Raw genomic sequence first — 25,081 nt, forward strand, 5'->3', positions numbered from 1 at the left:
GCAAAGAAGAAAAAATGTGAGTTTATTGCATCATAAATTCATTTTAGGAAGATTCTAAAAAAAATATCAACTCCTTAGATGCAGATTGTGTGATACATAGCAAGATAAATTAGGAAATTATTCATAGTTTTATAAGTGAGAGAGGAAGTGCATGGTACAGAATTGCCCATTTTAGTTGCAGATAATGGTGCAGTTCAAATATCATCATTTGTGCCCTTGTGTTTGCTGTATAGCTGACCCATGCTGTAGTGTGACATATTTTGTACACAATCCTTATTAAGTAGGTTTCTATCTTTTCACCTGGGTGCAACTTAGGGTATTTGTGAAATGTGAGAAGAAATTGGATTCATGTTAACTTTTGTGAAAATTATAAACCGAGAAAGAATGGTCCAAATGAATACAAACTTGAAAAGTATATAGGTAGGCACCACGTCACACTTCTTTGTGCGGTCAGATAGATTAATGTCTGGTGTCAAAGGGTGCAATATCAGCATGTGAGTTAGTTTGAATATGGCTGAATGAATAGCTGACAGGAAGTAGGTTTGTCCTATCATGACATTTCAGCTTGTGCAGAGCATACTACTATACTTTGATGTGTTTGTGGAACCAGCTGATAGACAAATGTCATATGCAGTAACAAGCAGCTACTGCATTACAGAATGTGATTGCAGTTTGGGTGATCATCATCTAGTCTTATGGCTGTAATGCATTGAGGCAGCTTTCGGGCAAAACATTTATTGAGGATGTACACTCAAATGTATATAGCCAGTCACAAATAACAGTGTGTCTCATTATGCAAAAGCTATTACAGATATTGGCAAATCGCTGACCCACTGACTGGGCAAGCTTATCTCAACAACCTGTGACTTGTTTCTTCACTGCAAATTGCTTTCTTTCAAAGATATTCCATATGCAGCCTTCTGTCTGGGGTTGTTTATGTTATTAACTATAATATGCCCTTGACATATAGCAATAATAGAACTATGCATTTCACAAAGTTTTCATAATATCATATTTCCCAATCAATAAAATATACTGATGTCCTTAGATCCCTAACAAAGAACAGGCAATAATTCAAGGAGATTTCAGTGCTAAAATAGGAAATACTACCCAAGATGAACACCTACAATCTGTGTTTGGACCTTATGGTCTAGGCAAGAGAAATGACTGAGGCAGGTACTTACTGCGTGAGTAATGACTTGAATGTAGATTTAGAAACGAGGCCGACTTCATCGTAATGTGAAGACATTAGAAGACTTCAGTTTTTGATTGCAAGACTTTCCCTGGAGCTGATTGTGGAAGTGATCACAATCTTCTATCCATGAAAATGTGGATTAAGCACCAACCCACCAACAAGAGTGGAAGACTCTTAAACGAGGAAGCTTTTAGGGAATTTGGTGAGCTCTTAAGACCAAAACTCAACATCAGTCTTGATAAGGATGCACCAGCATTTTGAGCATGAGACCAAATGAAGGAGGTAGTCTGTTCATCACTTCCAACATCAGAACAGCCTAAATGTGCAAAACATCCTTAGATATCACAATCCACACTTAAACCTAATAGAAGAGAGAAGCAAGCTGAAGAAAATAACTGGTATCCAACGCCACCCAGGATCAGGACAGATATAAGAATCTAAAAAAAAAAAGAAATAAAAAGAAAAAAAAAATACAGTGGAATTGCAGTAAGGACAGATCACACTTAACAGTATCTGTGATGAGCTGGAATGTCGTAATCACAGTCAAGTACTTGTTCTCTTATAGAAACTCAACAGCATCCCCAGTGAATTCAATCCTCATAAACTGATGGTAGATCATGAAATAGACCACCCTATCAGAGACAAGGGAGACACTGTTGCGAAGTGGGAACAGTTGTGTGAAAAGTTGTATTCTGGGATTAACAACAGTATGAAAACTTCAGCAGTTGAGCAGCTTGAATTGGAATTTAGTCTTGCACAATAATATAGAGAACACTGTTCAACATCTGGACTATAAATCCCCTGGTCTAGGCACTACATCTGGTGAGTTGATCAAATAAATGGGACAGGAAGTTTTTGATGTGCTGCATTCAATATTTGCAAGAATGTGGGAAACTGGAGAGGGGCCAGAAGATTGGTTGAAATCTCTCTTCCTCCCCTACAAGAAAGGATCAATCAGAAACTGCTCCAACTACCAAACTATTGCACTCATGTCCCACACAAGCAAAATTTTGCTGTACATCTTGAACCAGCATTTGAAGCCATAGATTCGGATTCACATATGCACAGAACAAGCAGATTTTGTTGAAGGAAATGCAGCTTGTGAACAGATTCCCAACATATGACAAATTGTGAAGAAATCGTGAGAGTTGTCAATAATACTTTTAATTATTCTTGAAACCTTTCTTGTTGGATTAATATCAGAAACAATAATGGAAAGTTATTGATTGTTCGTGACTTCATCTTCTTCCTTGATTATAGGAAAGCATTTGACTGTTTCGTCTGTGAAAAGTTGTGGCAATGCTTGCACCACACTTGAAAGGCACTGATCAGAAGTATGTACAGTAATCATCTTGCAACTGTGAAGACCAGTGCTGGCACATCTGATTCTCTTCAGTTTATCAAAAGGTGTGAGACATTGTTGTGTTCTAAAGTCCCAACTGTACAAAAACTATGGAGAACATGTCAGTAGCAATGTACTAGGTTCGTTTGTGCCATTGCCAGAGAGCGCCAGATGACAGGCGTCACGGCGCTTTCGCAGCTACGATGTCGTAGGGAGCCCATATGTCCGTATGTGTAAAACATTAAAAGATCTTACATTATGTCATAAAAGAAACAAGACATCAGAGGATACTTAAAGAGCATCGGAATATCGTGATCCATACTAAAATGTGCACATTTAAAGGACATATTTAAAGTGCACATTTGTATGTCCAGATTCCCAGTGAAGTAGGCCATAATCTGATATTAAGCTTTTCAATGTAGTTTTCGGGATGTAAATTTTCTTGGAGTACCAGTACTATGTTATCTTATGTTTGGTTCTTTATTATGGCATAATGCCATACGTGCTAGAAGTTGAAAACCTGCACTTGAAATGCAGCGAACAGTGTCTAGAATTAAACACTTCTGTTCAAATAATTCGAATAGGTTGCAGGAAAATATTCCAAATGGTGGTTTGAAAAGCATTGCTATCAAAGTAAATTTCCTTTTACGCAAGTTGAACTATATGCGAGAATGTACGATGAACTTCTTAAATCATAGAGCGTTTGGCTCTCATTTAAAAATCAGCTCTTTGATGACGAGCCACTTAGATGAATTTCGAGCCCAGAAGATCAGACATTTATGTCGTTATTAAAAATTTTACTGGCACATTTGTGTGATATATCTTACATTGTAATACGCACATAAAAGACCAACATTATATGTGAAAACTTAGCGTCTCTTGCAGCGTATTAATCTTATAGATCAATATTATATGTGAAAGCTTTGCTTTTCGTGTAGCAACACTATGTATATTAATTTAAACTATTAACTTTCCCTGTTTGTGTGTTCGTGCTGCTTAACAGTGATGTTGCTATTGGCTGACTACATCATGTCCTCAGCTCTGAATACCCGCTGTCATTGGCTGGCGAGATTACGTGACATGAGCTATGCCTGGCTTACAAAAGCGCATTGCATACTCGATTTCAATGCTTCGGAAAGTAACATGCAGTGTTTGGTGGAATTCAAATTTATACTTTCGTAATACAAAAATATGCAGCGTACATGTTGCTGCTCATCTAAGATCTTCCCAAAACGTGTTTTTTCCCCTGTGTTTCGTTTTCTAAAATGCCAGGAATTTCTACGCCCGTATATAAAACCATAACCATTCAAAGGACTGATAAGTTATACAGTTCTGAGAGAAAATATACTGTCAGTTAACAGGGAAAAAAATATGTTTTCACCCAGGAGAAAGTGTATTTTTACCGGGAAACATGGAAATTTTTTTTTTCCTTGTCCGCGTATACACCCTGTATATTAATCAGGTCTGTACAGCATTACCAGTGATCTTTGGCAGGTTCACAAAATAGGAACCATTGTAGCCTGCAGGTTGGGGTGCAGTTATTGATGTTTCATGAAAATGACCTGAGAAGTGATCAGATCATTATTTTTCTGAAACAAAAATACTTAATACTAAAAATGTTGTTCTGTTCATTTCCTTTAATTATGAAACTGTATAATGAAATCTTTCCTAAGGATCACAAGAAAATTTCATTGCAAGAGTTCTTCACAAATCTTTTTCTCATTTTCTAAAAAAGTGCACTAAACTCTCACTAATCCAGGCCTCGGTAGTCTGGCCTCTCAGTAATCTGGCCAACATCCGAAATGGCCCACAACAATGAATTACTATGTGCAACAATGTTAGTGAATTACAATGTTATACGTATTTGAAAGTTGGGCATTCTTTACAGTTCAGTATGTCGTCTTCTAGAAGAAACACTTTACGCTAGACTTCAAGCTGAAATTCAAAATTTTAGATAAGCTGAACCCAAGTTTTTTGCAGAAAGGCATTGCGGCTGAGTATAATGTTGGATGAGCAACTGTTTATGACATCAAAAAGAAAGTTGTTATTGCAGAATTTGCGACCCAAAAGGACAGTGACTTGAGAAAACTGAAGGTTAAGCAAAAGAACGAGAATGAAGAACTGGTCATAATTGTTAGTAGGTAGTTCATAAAACAACACAGTAAAGGAATTGTAGTCAGTAGCCCGATAATTAAAAAACACAGCTGCATTTAACAAACATCTTGGCAATACTAACTTGTTTGTAGCAGGTGGGAATTGGTTATCAGACTGGAAAAAATGACATGGCATTCAGCAGTTGACATTCACTGGGGAAAGCCACTCAGCCATCGAAAAAGATGCAGATGAGTTTGTAAACAGGATACAAAAGATAATAGAGGAAGAAGATTTAACTGATTGTGCCTTGCTCAGTGCTGATGAAACAGGACTCTTTTACAAGATGCTCCTTCAAAAACATAAGCTGCCAAGAAAGAGAAAGAAACTCTTCGGTCCAAGTAACAGAAATAGTATGTGACATTAATGGTGTGTTGTAACACAAATTGGAGTCATAAACTATTGCTCATGGTGATTGGGAAATTTCAACGTTCACATTGTCTTCAACACAGTGACATAAATACACCACCAGTGTAATATTGTGCTCAGAAGAAAAAAATGCTTCCACTGAAAGCTATCCTTATTACTGACAGTGCGCTGGTCATCGTTCCAATGTGACTCTAAAGTCTTATGGTATACAAAGCTCTCTTTCTTCCACCCTATGTGACAGCCCAGATTCAACCAGTGGATCAGGGAATTTTGTAATCAGGTAAACCTCGTTATCGAACTGCGGTACTTGTCTCCTTGCTGAATGAATATGAAGCTGACTGTACCGATGCTAAGCTGAAGGTCTGGAAAGGAATCAACTTTCTTGATGTTGTTTTTCCAAGCAGCTGAAGCATGGGACAGAGGGCAGAGCACTACCATGGTGAAGAGCTGGAGAAAAGTGTGGCTGCCTGTTGATGCAGCGTTGGATCCAGTACTGAGTGACAGTGATGAGCCAGTCAATTCATGATCATCAGCTGCTAATACTTTGCATGTTCCACGAGGAGGAGGAAAAATTGATGATGATGATGTTGCTAACTGGCTGAATGGGTAAAGCTGTAAGACAACTCAACTTGAACAGATGAGAAAATAATCAGAAGTGTGCAGGAAAGCATTGATGTAAGTGATGAAGAAGAGGACTAGGAGGAGAAAGCATGAAGATTTCTCACACTGCTGGTGCTGAAGCTGCAAATGTCTTCATGAAGTACATTACACAACAACCAGGTACATGCAGTGCTGATGTAACGCTTGTGAAGTGGTTGCATGATAAAGCATGCAGCTGTCGCATTTCATCATTGCTTCAACTAAGAATTTGGGCATGTTTCATGTATGTTACTAGTGTATAATTATGTACACACACAAGCAGAAAGTCTACTGGCTTGCAGATAGATAGATTCAGTAATTATGTTGTCTTATAACTGAATGCCTATTAACCAGTTTAAGTGGCAGGTACATTACCGAATGGTGGGCTAGTTTATCATTCCCATATTTCTATGTTGAGTAATTTTGTATTTTAAGAGAAACAAAATCGTATTTAAATTGCAATGAGACATATACTTGTAGAAATTGAGTATTAGAGTTTAGTTTGAATGAGAGGGAAAAAAATAATGCAGAAAAGATATACTATGAGAAGAAGATATTTTGTTACTATGCGGCACCAGGTAATGGGTGCACTCACACAGAATGCAAAGAACTTGTAAGTTCTTAGTATTGGCAATTCTTTAATTTGAGAGAGAAAAGGAGGGTGGAATCAAGGAACAAGAAAGACTGTTCAGGAGCTTAGGCAAAGAGAAAGGGAAGATGGGAGGATGTGATGAAATTGTAATTATTTGGAGACAACTTTTATCACTATACCCATTCATTTGGGTTTTCAAAGCAAGGGAAACATAGGTTTCCAAAGATGTCAAGTCCTTTATGTTTCTTGGTTTTTTCGTCTGCAGTGGCCTGACTAGTAGATGTCTTTTCTTGCTCTCTCTCTCTCTCTCTCTCTCTCTCTCTCTCTCTCTCTCTCTCTCTCTATCTATCTATCTATCTATCTCTATCTATCTATCTATCTATCTCTTTCTCTGATAGTTTCACTCATCTGTAAAAATGATGAAAGTATGTTTTGACTAACAGCATATAATGAATAAAGTGACTATGTTCACCTGGTATTGTACATGATTAAAATGCAAATAGCAATATTTTCATTGAAGAGAAGTGGTGTAAACCATGGAAAGATAACAAGATAAACCTCAGTCTTCTTTTCTCTAGATAGTAATCTTACGTTTGTGACTCTTATATTTTTCTTGTACCTTTATAATCCGAGTACCAGAAAAGAAAAACATTACTAAAAAAGATCGAAACTTAGATAATGTTTTTCATGACACTGTCCTTTCTGTCATGACATAATTTTCAATTAAGTATGTCTGTCATATGTTAAATTTGGTTTATGTGATCCAAAATTTACCTCTTCTACTGAACAAGTGCTAATAGCTCTTACGGTATTCATTTTAGAGCCCATGTGTACAAGGCATGTTTTTCTTATTTTGGTTCATACTACCTGCTACCAAATGAAGAAATCAAAGAGATTGCAGTAAAAGAGATTTGTTTCACAATATCAAAGACAAAGTAGCGCATATAGCTCTTAAGATTTGCTTTTTAGAACCTATGTTTACTAGACGTTTTTGCGTTATCCCTAAATATTGACCATTCTTCCTGGGACACCCATGCCTTACATTATTTCATAATTGTTAAAGTTAGAAGTATCAGATGATCCATCAGTTTGTGTATAGTAATCTAGATAATATGTATATTGTGGTTGCAATTATCAGTCCAAAGACTAGTTTGATTTCACTTCCGTACTCTGGTCTTATCTTGTGCAAGTCTCTCCATCTCTGTGTAATTATTGAAACTTCTGGCATTTAAATTTCCTTGTGGTAGTCTTCTTGGCCCCCATCTACAATCCGACCTCCTCCTTGAATAGATTCGTGAATAAACAAAACTGGTGATTGTGGGGTTCCAAAAATTTGTTTGAAGTGAAACCACTGTATAATCCCAGTTACTGTTTGGGCTGCAGAGGCATTATTGACCCTTTTTTCGTGTGAGGAATGATCACTAGTCAATGCTAAACTTCAATTTTGGAACAGTTTGTTGCCACACAGGCATTGGAGGCTCTACCAGCACTGAGTGGTTCATGCAAGATTGGACCAAACCACACCGTACTGGATAAGTGTTTCACTTTCTTGAAGAATACTTCAGGAAGAGAGTCATTATGTTGGATTATTGCCAATTTATTGTTGAAGAAATGGATTAGATTCCATGTTCACCCAACCTGATTTCTTGTAATCACTTTTTGTGGGGCACATTGAAAGACAGTGTATACTAGAACCATCCCACCACACTCCACGAGCTTGAATCGGTGATCAGTATGGCATTTTAAACCTTTTCAGTTGATACACTACCGTATGTAATGACAAATTTCATTGTTTGTTTGGGCCACCTTTGTTCTGTGAGTGGTGGAAATTTCGAAAAGATTGTGATGTGGTTGGAAATACTGCTTGTAGAGCACGAGTTTAATTGCGCACCCTGATACTCCATATGAGCTGCACAGTGTACAATATCATCTGTTAGTAGTTTTTTGAATTACTTCAAAACTTCTGAGTATTTTCTGTATAAAATTCTTACAGCTTTCACAATAAACATACCTTTTGTTGTACTCATCTGCTGCTTATAGTTTTCAAGATATTTATTTTTAAAATCAGGACACCCAGTACTTTGTGAAATAAGTTGTAGGGTCAATATTGCCTCGCAAGTTCTTATGTGTCTCTGATACTCAACTGATCTTCTCCAAGGTCAACTCCTGCCATTTTTCCATTTTTCTTTAAATAATTCATACTAATGATTCAGTAATATTCACACCTGTCAGCGCCTACTTTCTTTGGAATTGGTATTACTACATTTTTCATAAAGTTTGATGGTATTTTGCCTATTAATGATATTATGAAATGGAATACCAACACTTATGAAAAGGATATGGCCAAAGGCAAAGCCTTCTTCAGAAATGTGATATTACATAATGGTAAATATGTGAACAAGGAAGATGATGCTCTGAACTGAAAGGCGTGACAGAAGCACAATATTACAAATACTGTTACACAAACTTTACATAAGATACAACCAAAATGTTACAAGCTAGTATTAATGAATTTTAGTCCACCTGCAACTAAAACTGATAGCAACAATTATGGGATAAACAGTAAGAAATTAACATTGAATGTTCAACCCAGTATTTTATGAAGCTACCTTATGATGTAAAGAGAAACTTTGCACTTCATGATATCAGATCACACAGGCTTCGAATATGTACTAAGATCAACAATACACATAATTTTGACTGGAGTCCTAGCACCACTGTAGTTATTACTGAATGAATGTCATAATCGAGTCATGGGCAAATGAAGTCTATAGCAAGGTAGTAGGAAATACTAAGTCAACTGAGAAATCAGGCAAGGAGATTCCATGTTTCAGGAGTCCTATAAGAAGTCTTCAGATTCTTAAACTGGCAAAACAAAAAATACATGTTAGTAGAATATGTATGAACTGTGTCTATTTATTGGATGACACTATATTGTTTGCATCTAGCACAGATGGATTTCAAAACTGAATGGAAAATTTTAATAGGACAAGTTTAAAAATAGGTTTTAAAATCAATTTTGGTAAGACATCACCATCAGTTTGAAAGTAAATAATACAAATTAACAGTGAAGTCGTAGAATCATGTTGTACAAATTGACAGTGAAGTCATAGAATCATAAAATATTTATTTATGGCACTTCAGGGAAATGACTGAATGGCAATAAAAGAAATACACAAATGAGTAAAATTGGCAAAGTAAATTGTAGTTTTAAAATTAAAAATCTGATATTCTGAAATGGTAAGATTACAGTCAGTGTGCCACTGCCATAGGCAGCAACTCAATTCTGAATATGCATAACTTCTTCCTGCATAGTAAACATTTCAACTCAGCGTATGGAGGTGTTTTCAGTAACTGGACAGACCAATCTTGGTGTAAAACATGCGACCACACAAATTGCCCTTAATGGTTAGAGGACGGCAGGTTTGTCATGACTGAGCTTTCTTATTTTATATGTTGTTGTGGTCTTCATTCCAGAGACTGGTTTGATGCAGCTCTCCATGCTACTCTATCGTATGCAAGCTTCTTCATCTCCCAGTACCTACTGCAACCTACATCGTTCTGAATCTGCTTAGTGTATTCATCTCTTGGTCTCCCTCTACGATTTTTACTCTCCACACTGCCCTCCAATACTAAATTGATGTTCCCTTGATGCCTCAGAATATGTCCTACCAACCGATCCCTTCTTCTAGTCAAGTTGTGCCACAAATTTCTATCTCCCCAATTCTATGCAATACCTCCTCATTAGTTATGCAATCTATCCATCTAATCTTCAACATTCTTTTGTAGCACCACATTTTGAAAGCTTCTATTCTATTCTTGTCTAAACTATTTATTGTCCATGTTTCACTTCCATACATGGCTATACTCAATGTTAACAAATTTCTCTTCTTCAGAAACGCTTTCCTTGCCATTTCCAGTCTACATTTTATATCCTCTCTACTTTGACCATCATCAGTTATTTTTCTCCCCAAATAGCAAAACTCATTTACTGCTTTAAGGGTCTCATTTCCTAATCTAATTCCCTCAGCACCACCTGATTTAATTCGACTACATTCAATTATCCTCGTTTTGCTTTTGTTGATGTTCATCTTATATCCTCCTTTCAAGACACTGTCCATTCCATTCAGCTGCTCTTCCAGGTCCTTTGCTGTCTCTGACAGAATTACAATGTCATCGGCGAAACTCAAAGTTTTTATTTCTTTTCAGTGAATTTTAATTCCTACTTCGAATATATATTTAAAAAATCTTGTGGGAATAAGATCGTTCAAGAACAGAGCTGTTCATTGATTCATGAAAAAACAGTGGACGATTAAACAGACGAGAATTGAATATATATTTGTGCCTGTAATGAAATAGAGATCAGTGGGACATATAGTCAAATGAATGGATAGTAGGTGGACCAATGAAGTTCTTCGCCCGACTCCATGAGATAAGGAAAGATAGACCTTACTATCTAGGTGACATTAATAAACATGATTTCAGGCAAAAGGGTAGATCAGGGAAGAAGCTGTGTCTTATTAGGGTAACTCATGAAAGATGTTAATGGACATTATCCTATTGCAGTGCAGCTGCTAGATCAACATTTGAAGAGATTAGTTCATTTACTTCCCCTATATGATTTCCCAGACGTAGACGATGCTGTTGAAAACTGCCAGTCTGATGTAGCAGAGATCACAGTACTCAGTGGAGCATCGGACCAACACAAAAGGTGTTTTATGGTGAATCTGTAATATGTAATGTAACCTCCAACTTAGCCATCACCGTTCAAACACTAGGTTTCTAGCACTAACATATACTGTTAGTTTACAGGCTTAGAAAACTTGCATAACAGGTATAAAAATATTTCAAATACCAATAGGTGAATTGTAGTATTGTTGCATTATCCTCATCATGCAGAAGATTATTTCTGTACAATATAGTAGCTTACAAATATTCTTAATAAGTTTTTATCCTTCATTTTAACCTTTTTTCTCTTTCCACAATTTCCTAATTGTATTCTCATCCCACATTTTCTGTGTCTTTTCTCCACCGTTCCCGACGTGCATGACGTGACATTCAGTTTATATGCGAACATTTGTTTAGAAAGTATGACAGTATGCATGTGATGTGTTACGGGAGCGAAAGGAACCTGTGACCACTGAAGACAATGCCACAAGAAAAAAAAAAATCGTAACACAACACACAAATGTCATAATAACAAAATGTAAATCCACCTGATGATGGAGGTTTAAACCTTTGAAATGCATTGTGGAGATAAACAAACACTGATTGGTAACAGTAAACTTGTTGTTTCATTTAGTGACCTGCAGTGTTGATGTGTGCAAGTGCAGTTGCACTGTATCCTCAACAGTAGTTTTCATGCCTTGATCCTTGTAGTTGATTTACATAAGATGTTTCCCATATCTTTAGTTTCCCTAATAATAGATATTAGATGATTTATTAGCAATATATTGGAGTTTTAACAGTTGTTATGTGGCATTATCTTCTAATACATGACTAGGAAAAGTCACCTTCATTGAATTGCAATGTGGGACTTCCGTTACAGTGTGGGAAAGTTTATTCAACATGAAAGCAGGAATCATAGTTTATGTTGCAAGCATTTATGGTCATTTCTTGAGTCTGATACTTGCTTTGTTTAGTTATATTTTAAATTTCAGTATACAGGTCTCATTTAGCTTGTAACAACTTAATAATTACTGTATACCTCATGACAGTTATCTATTGGCAAATCTGTTTTCTCATAATCATATGGTAGGTGGGTTGTTAAGCTTTATGTAATGGGTGAGAAAATACGGCAGCTGTTGTGTTTGCTTTTCACAGTTGTCGGGTGTCTGTTGCAGATGGGGTGAGAGCGACCGGCTAGCGTAGGCTAGTGTTCCCTCGCCAACACACCCCATGCTTTTGACGGAAGGTACATTGTCATCCTACTCACATATCACACATTTAAAAAAAAAAAAAAACTAACGGACACACCCCACTAAAATGAGAATACAGAAAACACATGTAAAAAGTTGAACTCTCATAATTTGTTTCAACTGTTTCAGAGGGGCTGTAGTGACACTGTTTTTTATTTTACAGTTCCAGTTTCATAGCAAGCCTTGGTAGTGCAGTAGCATCAACACCAATTGATGTTGTACGTGTAAGTATTTTCCATATTGTATTTCCTGAACTGTGTGTTATTTGGATTCAACAGCGGAAAAAAGAGAAACATCATGAAAATATGTTTTACTTTTCAAGTAAAAAAATTTGAGAAGTAACTGAGTGACAAATAACTTCCATTACTTTCAACTTTGCAACTTTAATAATATTATATATGAAGCTACTATTTACTTATGATGTAAACTTGATGATGAAATCAACTTTTCTTTTAAAAATTCTGTTTCTTTTATGTATATTTTTATGATCTGGAAACACATATTGCTTCAGTTTCTTGATTTTAGTTATTTATTTATTGTAGGTGCATAAGCTCGCTACCTCCCAAAAAGCGGATCATTTGCAGCTTTTGAGTTGAACATCTACATATTGAGTGTTAAAATAATTTCATTTTTGTGCCACTGCAATGCATCTGTCTGACGGAACTTATTGCTCAAATCAAATCTGGTATAAAGTATTCTTATTTCAATAGAAACAAACTGTAACTCCATTATTCATAATTTCTGGTATTTTATCAAGTTTTGTTTGAATTTTTTAATATTTTAGTCTCATCATTGTGCCTCATAATTCAATGCATTGATCATTTTTATTCTGAATAAAAAGAATAATTATGATTGAATAAGGATTAGGTTGGTTGGTTGGTTGGTTTGGGGAAGGAGACCAGACAGCGTGGTCATCGGTCTCATCGGATTAGGGAAGGATTGGGAAGGAAGTCGGCCGTGCTCTTTCAGAGGAACCATCCCGGCATTTGCCTGCAGTGATTTAGGGAAATCACGGAAAACCTAAATCAGGATGGCCGGACGCGGGATTGAACCGTCGTCCTCTCGAATGCGAGTCCAGTGTCTAACCACTGCGCCACCCCGCTCGGTTAAGGATTAGGTGACAGACAGGAATTGTTTACCATAAATTAATTAATTCTGTTTTATAAACAATCCTATCTTCCAGAAAAAAAGTTCTTGCTAAGGATGACAACACACAGAACAAGACACTATAACTCAAGCTTTCAGAAGCTAAATTAAGTCCATTCTCCCCTTTCCAGTTGATATTAAATTCAAATATTTCAAGAACAAATATCAAAACAATATGTTTAAGAAGTGATGGTAGATAAAAGGGTACATTTTTGTACATTCAGTGCTTAAAACAGTATCACAGTGCTTTTAAATGCTACTATGTACTTTTTGTATTCCAGAAACCTTGAGAAAAGAGTTTAGTGACTTCAAGAGAATGGGACTTCCATTACGGCAAAGAACAAAACTAGATCAGCCATTTCACACAGTGTTTGCTATAAAATACTACACAGTGTTTGCTATAAAATACTAGTTGTGTTTCATGGTCATGTAATTATTCTAAGTATGCTTCTGTTGATTTGAAGTGAAAGGATTTACAGGAAGTTTTGCTTCGTTAGGAGAAAGAGTAGGATAGGGAGATGATGAGTGGGTTTTGTACAGTAGGAGACAATGTAATGTTAGATTTCATAAACCACCATCTTGCAATAGTGACATAATTTTTATAATTTTTTTATTAAAGTGAGATTCTAAATTATTGTTAATTACATTTATCATAGCATGCTTAGACGTCACACAGTGTTATAGCATTGTTAGAACAGTGCGCCACATGGATTCTTAGCATTGTTTTACATGTGTCCCTCATGACTTCCTTGGGCCATGGGACATCTGGTATTGCTGAGTGAATATGTAATTAGTATTTCTGTATCATTAAAAATTATTGTAATGGTATCTCTTTCAGTCAGATTATTGCATGCTTTGTCAGTATAAAAGAAACAGTACTGCTCACATTACTAAAGCACTGTAGTTGTGTGACAATTGTTTTTTGGCTGTGAATTATGTCCTTAGACTAGGATCAATCTCTTCAGACCCATTTACTAAATATCACTTTGTGGTGTCTCCTACAAAGTATGTCTAATTTGTGTTGATGCATGCTTTTATTCATTTCTCTTCTTTTTTTCTTCCCTCCCTTTTTTTACCTCCCTCATTGCTCAAAACATTTCTGACATTGTTTTCCAAGGAGCCATACAAGAGCACTTTTGTTTTTCCCTTCTGTAATGTAAACCTATGTATTCAGACAGTTTTATTTCTTATTTGTCAAAGTAGCACATAGCAGTACTAAGTTCCTTTTAATGCACTGTGTTTAAAAAACTTAGTTTAATAAATGTCTTATAGCTGAAATGTGAATTACTAAATATGCTACTATGTAAGTAGGGGCTGGGAAGTGTCCAACAGCTTTCACTTTTATGAAATCTTGCTTGCTGATGACAAATACTTCGTCTATTACCACAATATTGCCTATACTGTTTTCATGCTTAAGCATATAAAAATTGCTGATGATTACCTGTTGATCTACAACAATAATGAAACTTCCTGTCAGACTAGGACTCATTCCTGGCACTCTTTGACTCAAACCTGGACCCTTTCCCTTTTCATGACTGACCCTCACATTTTATTCCTGCTAATACCTCTCCCCTATCGTCCAAACTCCACAGAAGTTCTCCTGCATACCTTGTGGGATTAGTATTCCTGGAAGAAAGGACATAAGTGAGAAATTGCATACTCACAGCTTAAAGTATTGTCTCCAAAATGTAAACAACAGTAAATTAACAATGTCTGTTGGTCTACAAGAACAATGTCTTTGCCCTTATTTAAGTATGTGCAGCTACAATCAGACAATAATTCCACCCTTTTCTCCAGCAGAGCAGCAGCAACAACATCAAAAACAAACAAAAAATCATCAACAACAGCAATGATGTCAACATACGTATCTCCCACTGTATAGTATAAGCAATTTAATACCAGTGTCAAAACTTCAAACATCCATTTTTAAGTTGTGGCACCTGCCCTGTGATACAGCTTAATGTTATACTCAAACACAAAGTTTAGACAAAGTTGACAACTATCTTAAACATCACAGAGAATCATAGGACTGACTCTACAAGGCTCAATCCTTGGACCTTTGGCTGATTAAACCAACTCTCAATGAACAAGCACCAACTTACAGCCCAAGTTATAACTTATTACACCCTAAGTTATAACAATGTCTAAATATTAATTATGATACTACCAAATTAATTACAGAAAAAAGTAAAGACCAACTTTTGTTTATATCAGCATGAAAAATGGAACTTATCTAATCAGATTATTTGCATGTTTGGATTGCAGACTAATCACAACTTTTTTCCTCTCTCTCTCTCTCTCAGACAAGGCTGATGAACCAGAGGAAACTTAAAGCTGTAACCCGTGATACCAAATCTGTTCGCATATATACTGGCAGTATTGATTGCCTTGTCCAGGTATGGATTTGAAAGTTGGCTATGTGTTTTATGGTTTGTTAATATATATTGAGGTGTCAAAGTGAATAGGACCTTTGTTTTTGTTTATGAGGGGGTATCCAGAAGAAACTTAACTAATATTTTGGTGACAGAGTTTTTGTAGTACTGTGTTTTGCCACTAGGAGCCCATAGAGCGAACATTCCAGAGTCAGTAAGCTGAATAAGATCAGGACTAGTTTCAGCAGAGTATATAGTGGCAACTGTTTTGTATGATTCTCATTTTACAAATGGCAATTTTTGTGAACTGCAAGCAATGGTTAAATCTGCCTTGTGCTCAGAAAAAGAGGAACTGAAACTGTTGAAATGTTAAAAAAAGGAGTGCAAGGATGACGCTGTGGGGCAAACTCAAGTGATTGAGCGGCTTTCTTGTTTCAGAAATGGGGAAACATCAATTGATGACAAATCTCCGTCTTGTCATTCTTCCATGGCTTGAATACATGAAAATGTTGAAAACATTCGTGCAATCATCAATGAAGTTCGACGACAGACCATTAAAGAAATTGTTGAGCTGTCAAGAGCGACTCGGAGTTCAGTAGAGCGAATTGTGACAGAAGCTTTAGGAGTGAAAAAAGGTAGTTAACAAATTTGTGTCACAACTGCTGACTGTTGAACAAAAACAAGAATACACGGAAGTGTGCTGTGCTTTGAAAGAAGAGTCCCAGAATGATCCAAATCTTTTTTCAGAAATTATCACTGGTAACGAAACTTGGTTCTGCAATTAAGATCCTGAAGCAAATAAAGAATCAAGCCAGTGGAAGAAAGCTCATCAGGTGAAATTGGACATTTAAAAAAATGCTGATTTGTTTCTTCAGTGTGGGAGGAGTTGTCCATTCAGAGTGTTTTCCACAGGGTCAGACAATTAACCAGGCTTTCTTCTTGGAAGTTTTGAAAAGATTGTACAACAGTGTGCAGTGGCCTGATTTGTGGCAGTAGGGTGACTGGTTATTCCATCATGACAGTGGCCCTGTTCCCACAGCCCTATATGTGTGATGGTTCTTGACCAAAATTTTATGACCCCTGTTCCTTACCTGAGCTTGCCCTGTGTAACTTTTATTTTGTTTGCCTGTGTAACTTTTATTTTGTTTCCTAGAGTGAAAAAGGGGGGGAGGGGGAGGGAGGTGCTGTTTAGCATCACTAAAGATGAAACTAAACAAAGTTTTGGAAAATGGAATAAAAGATTGGACAAGTTTATTAGTGCAAATATAGAGTACTTTGAAGGATATTGAAGGTTTGAGATTAAAATGTGAATAAAGTTGGAATTTTTTTCTTTTGGATGCCCCCTTATGTGACTGAATCAAACGGAAAAATTTTCAAGTAAAATTATGAGACAGAATAGCTGTTCAGTACTTAACGCCAGGAGGTAAAAATTTTAGTACTGCCAATTGACACACACAAATATACATGAAACTGTCATAACTATTAGAAGTTATAGTTCCAAAAGCTGGAATAGTTTTGTGTAATTTTCTATGTGTGTATTGGCAGTACAATAAGCTTCACGTCCTGAAGATTAGTGATGGACAACAATTCTGTCTCATAATTTTATAATTTTCTGAAGTGAACTTTTCTTTTATTCAGATATTTAAGTAGTATCAGTTCATTCACCTACATTTATTTTTATATTTGCTAGATTTTATCTTTCAGTGATGTGATTAATTCTAACCTGTAGTAATTTATAATCAGATCATTGAACTAATCATGTAAATTTAATCTTGGCTCAGTTAACCGAGTAAGCTTGAATAAAATAATTTTGGTTGTTAAGCCACGTCATTTTAAACCAACTAAATATGTGACATTTTGATTGACTTGCTGTGGTTAATTGCTGGATACTAATGAATATCTTCACATTGGAGGCCCTCCCTTAAATGATTGGTAGATAACTCTCATCGGTGAATGGTAGACAATAGCAAAATGGCAGCTAGTATCCAGCAGCAAAGCATTTTCATGCAGCAAAGCATAAGGCCACATGGCAGATCTCTCATGACAGCTGTTTATATTGCTAAACGTGAGTCAAATGGTGCTGCTGGCTGGTGCGAAAACGTGGATACTAGAATCATTGGCAGACAGGCAACAGGTAACCTACATTCATCCAGGGAGGATGGCTGTGACATACCTACGGCCTGGCTATCAGCGATTGTAGCCTTGCCAACTGTGTGAGTTCATTAGCCAACAGCACCACTTAACAACATAAACAGTGAAAGAATTGATGTGTGGACTTAATGCTTCACAACAGAAAAACATTACCCCATGGATACAAGCTGCTGATTTGCTATTGCCCACCATTTCCCACAGTGTTGTGTGTTGTACATGCCTGAGCATTGAACTGAGGAATTTTGATTGGGAAAAATGTAATGGCTGTATTATTCATTTCTGTACATGAGATAGACAGACAGACCTGATTCCTTATTTCTTACATAAGAGTCAAGCCATTAGCAGTGTCTGCATATTTTGTAAGGGAGTCAATAACTTTTATACCCTGGAATGTTGCACTGAAATTTGTTTTTAATGAATCAGAGTTCATAAAGAGGAAACTGAAAATTACATTGTGACTCTGTAACTATGATATAAAGCATAACTGTAGTAAGTGTAGTGGTTGCAAGAGAGCATATGTGTAGAAAAATGTATTTTGCAGTTGAAATTTGGATTGAAATCATAATGAAGTATTTCAATACTTACCATATGCAATGGTTTTTAAACTTTGCTGTTAAATTGTTGCTGGTAAGGTCTTCCCAGCATTTCTGGCATTGTTATTTTTCATATGTTATTTGCATATGTTAGAAAGAAATGATTTTATTCTTTTTTTGTTATGTTGTTTCAGACAGTGAAGAATGAAGGATTTCTTGCCTTATACAAAGGCTTTATTCCCACATGGGTTCGAATGGGGCCCTGGAATATCATATTCTTTGTAACTTACGAACAGCTGAAGCAGTTGTACTGAGGAGCATTCTACTCATGCCATTTACAGCATTTACCAAACACAATACTTATTATTTATTTTACACTGTTCTTTTAAGTATTTTGCTTGTAGAACACAGCCCAAAGGTTCATATTTTTAAGAGTGGTCAAAGCATTGTGTTTGTTGCATTTTCAGATTGTGCTATTTATGTAGTCAAAGCTTTAATTTGTGGCAGTGAATCTCACTTTTCATTTTTGTCATTGTTTTTGAAGAAGTTATCCTTTCTTGTTAAAGGAAACATACAGCTGACTAAAAAATAAATAAAAATACAGTATTTAATGGACACATCTGAAATCTATGTTCAAAGAAATGACATACATCAAGAAACAGCAGGTTTCAAAGTCAGAAGAGTTAGTTTCTAATCATTGTACAATGTTTCATAAAAAAAGTATTATGCACAGTATTCCTGTAAAGTGACGGACCTTTACATTTAATGTGTAGTACTGTTCCAGATATTCTAATGAATCACCTGAGAATTGGGAATTCTATGTTTGGATTATCTATGTTTGTTAGTACTTAAGATAGGCCTTATAATGAGGTCCAGTATCTGTTGACAAAAGAGGAACTGTGATACGTCAAAAATTGTATTGCGTAGATACTTTTTTTTAATTCCATTGTAACAGCAAATTGGTTGCATTTGAACAGAATTTTGTTTCAATATTGTTATACACTTTTGATAAAAAAATTTCATTTCACAGAATTACACTAAATATAACATTTAAAAAAAACTTTTTTATTTAACTTATAACAGAACATATTTATAATGTTTTATTACTTTGAAGACTGAAAAATTTCAAGTAGTGTTCAGAGCATTAGATGCTCCTGACTATTCTTGTGTAGCAACTGCTGGTCAGTTTGCCTTAAGTAAGTGATGTGACTCATTTCCAAAGATTTAAAGAACAAGTGGCAGACAAAGAATGACACTTAACAGTGTTGCAATCATTGTTCACAACTGATTGGATATAAAGGTTCCTTCAATTGCATAAATACTGTTATTCATCAATTATTCTAAATTTCATGAAAGGTAAGCAGTGGCCTAATTTTGAGTACTTTTCCAGAAATACTCTTATATTGGTCAGTCCCAGCACTGTCAAGTTTCACTCATGTATCAATGAATTTGAATATTGGCAGCTTATTTACATAATCAATATTTTCAGAAAAAAAGGTAGGCAAGAAACTGTCAAAATGTAACTGTTAAATTTCTGCAATCAGAGTGCACAGTGGTATTTGTGAATCAATTTTGAATTGGGTTTTACAATTTAAAAATTGACTTGAAGAAGAAGTGGATCCCTAAAAGATATGTTACTACTAGTGGCATGAGCAAAAATTTGGACAAAGTCCACTGGGGAAAAAATGTATTAATATAAAACCTGCATTTATACTCCACCCCTTCATTCTTGCTCAGATTCACATTTGTTCAAACATACTTACACTTACAAAGGTACTCTACTCTAATTCTATACAGAATGCAGAAATTTATTGTGCACTTTTTATGACATTGGTGTAACATCCAGTACAGCATACCAATCAATACTGTTCTCTACTCTATTATTGATTCTAGTACTTTTATCCACTATGGGAATCAAATTTTGACTTCTGTCTATAGGGCTAAATTATACAGAATCTAACTGGTTCAGGATTCTGTGTGTGCCCCCCCCCCCCCCCCCCCCCCCCTGTTGGACACACATGTTGATTAAATTTTTCAGACTGTCTGTCAGTGAAGCTCCAATACAAATCTTGTTCTGAACTGTCCCTTCAATGCACATTTAAATTTTTGTTTAATTTTTTCTTACTTCATATTGAAAATATTACAATATTAGGTGGAATATGTCATCTCTTGCCTAAACTCTACTTTCTGCAGTTAGCTGCTTAGTTTTTTTCTTTGTTGAACTGTATGTGTACTTTGTTTGCAGCTATATTAAGTTATTCTAAGAACTGAATACTGTAAAGTGCCTGTGTAAGACCATATATGTGCATAGTGTCAAATATCAGCAAATGAATATGAAAAACAGCATTGCCTTTCTAATAATCATCCTGCTTAACTGGATTAATAGCAATTTCAACAATTTCAAACTAAGTCACTATTTAAGAACTGTTGGGATACAAAAACGTTCTACAGTATCTATGCATCCACTCAAGCTGGTTTGTTTTGATAGTAACTAGATATTGTGCATTTTTGTTTAGGTCACTTTCAGTATGTTTCTCCTTTTCTTCCTGTAGAGTGGATATTTGTAATACAGTATTATGTTGATCATTGAAGTAATTCTTAACTTACCTAGTCAAGTTGTTCAATTCACTTTAAATACAGATTGAAGATGTAACTTGCCAGTATAAAAACACTCATTGTGTTCTCATTTATCAAGAGGAACCCACATACTCAATACAAACTATACAGGGTGTATCAAAAAGGATGACATAAACTTACACGGCTGAAAGTACATGATGATAGAAGCACAAATGACCAGTAAACATGTGCTCTAAGATGCATACCTTAACAGCTATGAGCACCTGTTCATCTTCGGTACTTTATAACACAACTCTTCTAATGAACAAGTGCTCATAACTTTTAAGGTATGCATTTTAGAGCACATGTGTACAGGAAATTTTTTCTTGTTTTGTTCCATACTACCACTTCACTAAATATGGAAAGCAAAGATCTTTCAGTAGAAGAGATTTGTTTCACAGTATTGAAAACCAAGAATATTTCATAGCTCTTAAGGTATGCGTTTGAGAGCCCATGTTTACTTGACATTTGTGCTTCTATTATTGTGTACCTTCAGCCGTGTAAGTTTGCGCCATCCTTTTTGATGCACCCTGTATACTGTATTTAATCGACCCCAATTTTTTGAAGATATCCCATGTGAGAAATTTTAATTTTTAACACTTCTGATTAATCACATTTACAAACTTTATTGATACGTTATCTTCAGGTCTGCCTAATAAAGTTGATACCATCATTTGTAAACAGCTGTGACTTTTTTTAATAAATTATCTGATGCTGATACACAAGTAGTTTTTCATCAGATGCCATGGGAAACTAATGATCAAGTGTTCTTATGCACCGTAATATAAGCTCTACTCTCTGCATTATTGTCATGCAACTTTTCGCATTAATTTGGATTATTTTTCAAGTAATCAGGAATCCTTAATTGCAGTTGTCTTATACATACTGGACCACTTGTTGCTCTGTTTTGTGAAACATTCCCCTGATTCAGTTCCCTGAGTTTGGCATGTAGAACTGATGATCTCTAATTTATCCTTATCTGACTCTGCCTATGAAAATTTACTTCTGGGACATCAAATTTTCTTTCTGTCTCACAGTTGTGTATGGCCTCTGCTTTGTAGATAACTGTTGTCATAAAAATTAGTGTCATATTGCCAGCGTGCACCATTCGTGAACTTCACTCCCAACGGTCACGGCTGTCACTTTCATCTGTTATCAATCACTGCAATTTACTGTTTTTATAGCAATAAGCAAACTGAATAACAACAGTATGTTAGCCCCTCAGCTCCCTAGGGCGAATTAACAGAAATTGGACCTTGTTGGACTAACTTTGCCCTTCATTTGTTGCCAAACTTGAAAATCAGCAGTCTTCCTGAGCTTTAGCACCGTTGTCAAACACTGTGTTTCATGTATTGTGTTGCATTTCAAGTGTTCTGGGCAAACTTATTTATTTTAGAATTACTTTGTCTTCTGTAGAAATGTATGCTGTTGCTGAGTATCTATCAATTTGTAAAAACAGTCCAGTTCCTATTTCATTTGGATTCACAAAAACTGCAGTTTAAATTAGGTAGGTGTCATAAAAATCAAGGTTTGCGGGATGCATCGCATAGTTGACAGCATGATGAAATTTGCTACCCATTCATCAGTTCCTACCTGACTTTGGCCCAAGCTACCTCACATTGGCCCAAGCTGGTGCCACTGCACCTCATCCCAGCCTTCTGATATCCTTATTTATATTTGCTTCAGTGACGAACTGTTAATGCACTGTTCCCTTGTGTACCATCTCAGAGGGACCTTTAATATTTCTTTGAGAAGTTTTCGCCCAAGGGTTTGTAGGAATGAGATATCAGTGTCTCACGATCCTTACATGCCTCATACCTTACTGTTGCCGGTACTTCTCTATTTGTAATTATAAAAAAGTTGACCTTTTCTTTGCAATAACCTTTTATAAACAATAATACTAATTTCACAATACTAAATGTGATTAAACTGTAGATAAGTAAAACAGGTTATTATCTTTAATATGGGAGGCCATGGAGGCTGGTATGGTGACGAGAAGAGTTCACTGCGTGAAGTGTTCTGAGAAAACTTGTGTTCATCATTTACAAAGTTAGGAATGAAACAGGGATGTCATTTCTGTAACTAAAGGTATTATCGAAAAGTCTCTCAGGAAGAGATCAGTATTTACAATTGTAATGAATAAACTGTGAAATCCTAATAAATATGTATGGTTTTTATGTCTGATGTATGTCATCCATTCATTTAATGTTGAGGAAGTTTATTCCTTTGTTTGTACTCTTGCATGTTGTTCTGAATGCGTATTCTTCTAAAGAGAGGTTCCAGCTATAACATCTAAAACTAAAAATCCCCTATACAACAGTATATTAAGTTCCTTGTAATTTACATATTTTGTGTATTTGTAAAGAGTATGATTTATTTCAGAGGAATGTTTTAAAGAATAATAATAATTTGCTTGAAGTCATACAATTCTTATCCACTTAATTACATTTACTTTGTCAAAGTAAGTCATTGTCACTAGCAAGTGCAATGTAAATGAATACAGTGATAACTTTTCCTCATCAGTGTTATCTGTAAAGTAATAAATTTTCAAGTTGCATTTAAGTTCAAATGAGAGATGTATCCTCACATAAGGCATTAGTTCTCAGTTTTCTATGTTCTCTGAACAAGGCTTCTTCTGTACAAACATATTTGATCCACTTTATGGAATAAATATGAAAAAAAAGAAGAGCTGATGACCAAAATGGAGATTGTCTCTCATTAAAAGAAGGATAAAACTGTGACAGATGTGACATTGGAGCCATTCATTTAAGAGAACGGTGATTGCCGGGATATGGCCTAAAGGTGTATACATGAATGAAGTAAATTATAGGCATATGCTTCAAAGAAAAACTGATAACAAAATGTGAACCAATATAGAAAGAAATATTCTCAGCAGATAAGACAAACCACTTTTTAATAATATCCTTGCAGTTCTTTCATGACAAATCGGCAAGTGTGTGTGTTTCTTGGCTCTATCAAACAGTGAATAAATTTGAATTTTTTCTTGATGGTGAAAGTTGTCAGTGTCAGCATTCATACAATGAAAAACAATTCACCTGTGTTACTGTAAGTGTTGAGTATTCTGACAGTTTATTGTTGAAACTATATTATGGATGTGAAATGAATACCTGTATGTTCTTGGCTGTTTTGAACTAGAGCCTGTAACTGATTCTGTTTCATTAAATAAAGAAATACCTCATAATTTACAAATCATTCACAACACAAAGCATTTTTATATTACAGCATTATCTACCCAGTATTATATATTATTTGATGTATTTCTCATTCCTCTTCGTCTCAAGTGGCATTTCCATGGACAACGAAAGCCTGCAATTGCATCCCCCAATTGTCACCCTCAATGGCCAGCAAGTGTTTTCACATGCACAGTCGGATTCTTTACTAGCACTGTATTCAAGATGTCATTGACTGAAATTTAACAGTTATAAATGTAATTCTAGAAATCTTAGTGAAATGTTAATGAGCAGAACATGGTCTCACAAATATTTTACGAGAATGGATTTCTCATAGAAATCATTTGGGAGCATCAAAACACTAACAAAAGTGTTTTCAACAGAGAACAAAGTGTCTTCTAGAAGTAAATGAATAAGTAACACCACTTTTTAATTCCTTTTGCGTTACATTTATTACTCTAATCAGAAGACGATATGGCAGCTTGTGTTGTTACAAGTAATACTGAAATGCCTGGTAACTGTAAACCCTCTTTATCACTGTAGTATCCTTATTGTGTTCCTGAAAGTGCAGTTTCTACCTTTTTTTTAAGTTAGAGTTCTGAGAGGTCACAGGTGCCGTAAATAGAGCTTTTCCTGTACTTAATTTTGTAACCAAACTTTGTACTGCTGTACACAACCAGTAATCATTCAGAGACTGTACCAATAAGAACACATTTACACTACTGGCCATTAAAATTGCTACACCAAGAAGAAATGCAGATGATAAATGGGTATTCATTGGACAAATATATTATGCTAGAACTGACATGTGATAACATTTTCACGCATTGTGCGTGAATAGATCCTGAGAAATCAGTACCCAGAAC

The 25,081-nt window shown here is 35.7% G+C and overlaps 1 protein-coding gene across 1 annotated transcript in view; it reads left to right on the forward strand.

The window, feature by feature from the left end:
- LOC126161454 (mitochondrial uncoupling protein Bmcp) overlaps positions 1–24,236 on the forward strand; it is a 119,134-nt gene extending 94,898 nt beyond the window's left edge. Inside the window, exons 6-8 of the mRNA XM_049917275.1 lie at positions 12,370–12,430; positions 15,656–15,748; positions 18,603–24,236. Of these exons, the coding sequence (XP_049773232.1) occupies positions 12,370–12,430; positions 15,656–15,748; positions 18,603–18,722 (274 nt within the window). The 3' untranslated portion in view covers positions 18,723–24,236. The remainder of the gene's footprint in view (positions 1–12,369; positions 12,431–15,655; positions 15,749–18,602) is intronic.
- Positions 24,237–25,081: the final 845 nt, after the last annotated feature.

This window comes from Schistocerca cancellata, chromosome 2, assembly GCF_023864275.1.
Source record: "Schistocerca cancellata isolate TAMUIC-IGC-003103 chromosome 2, iqSchCanc2.1, whole genome shotgun sequence".
NCBI classification, from domain to species: Eukaryota; Metazoa; Arthropoda; class Insecta; order Orthoptera; family Acrididae; genus Schistocerca; species Schistocerca cancellata.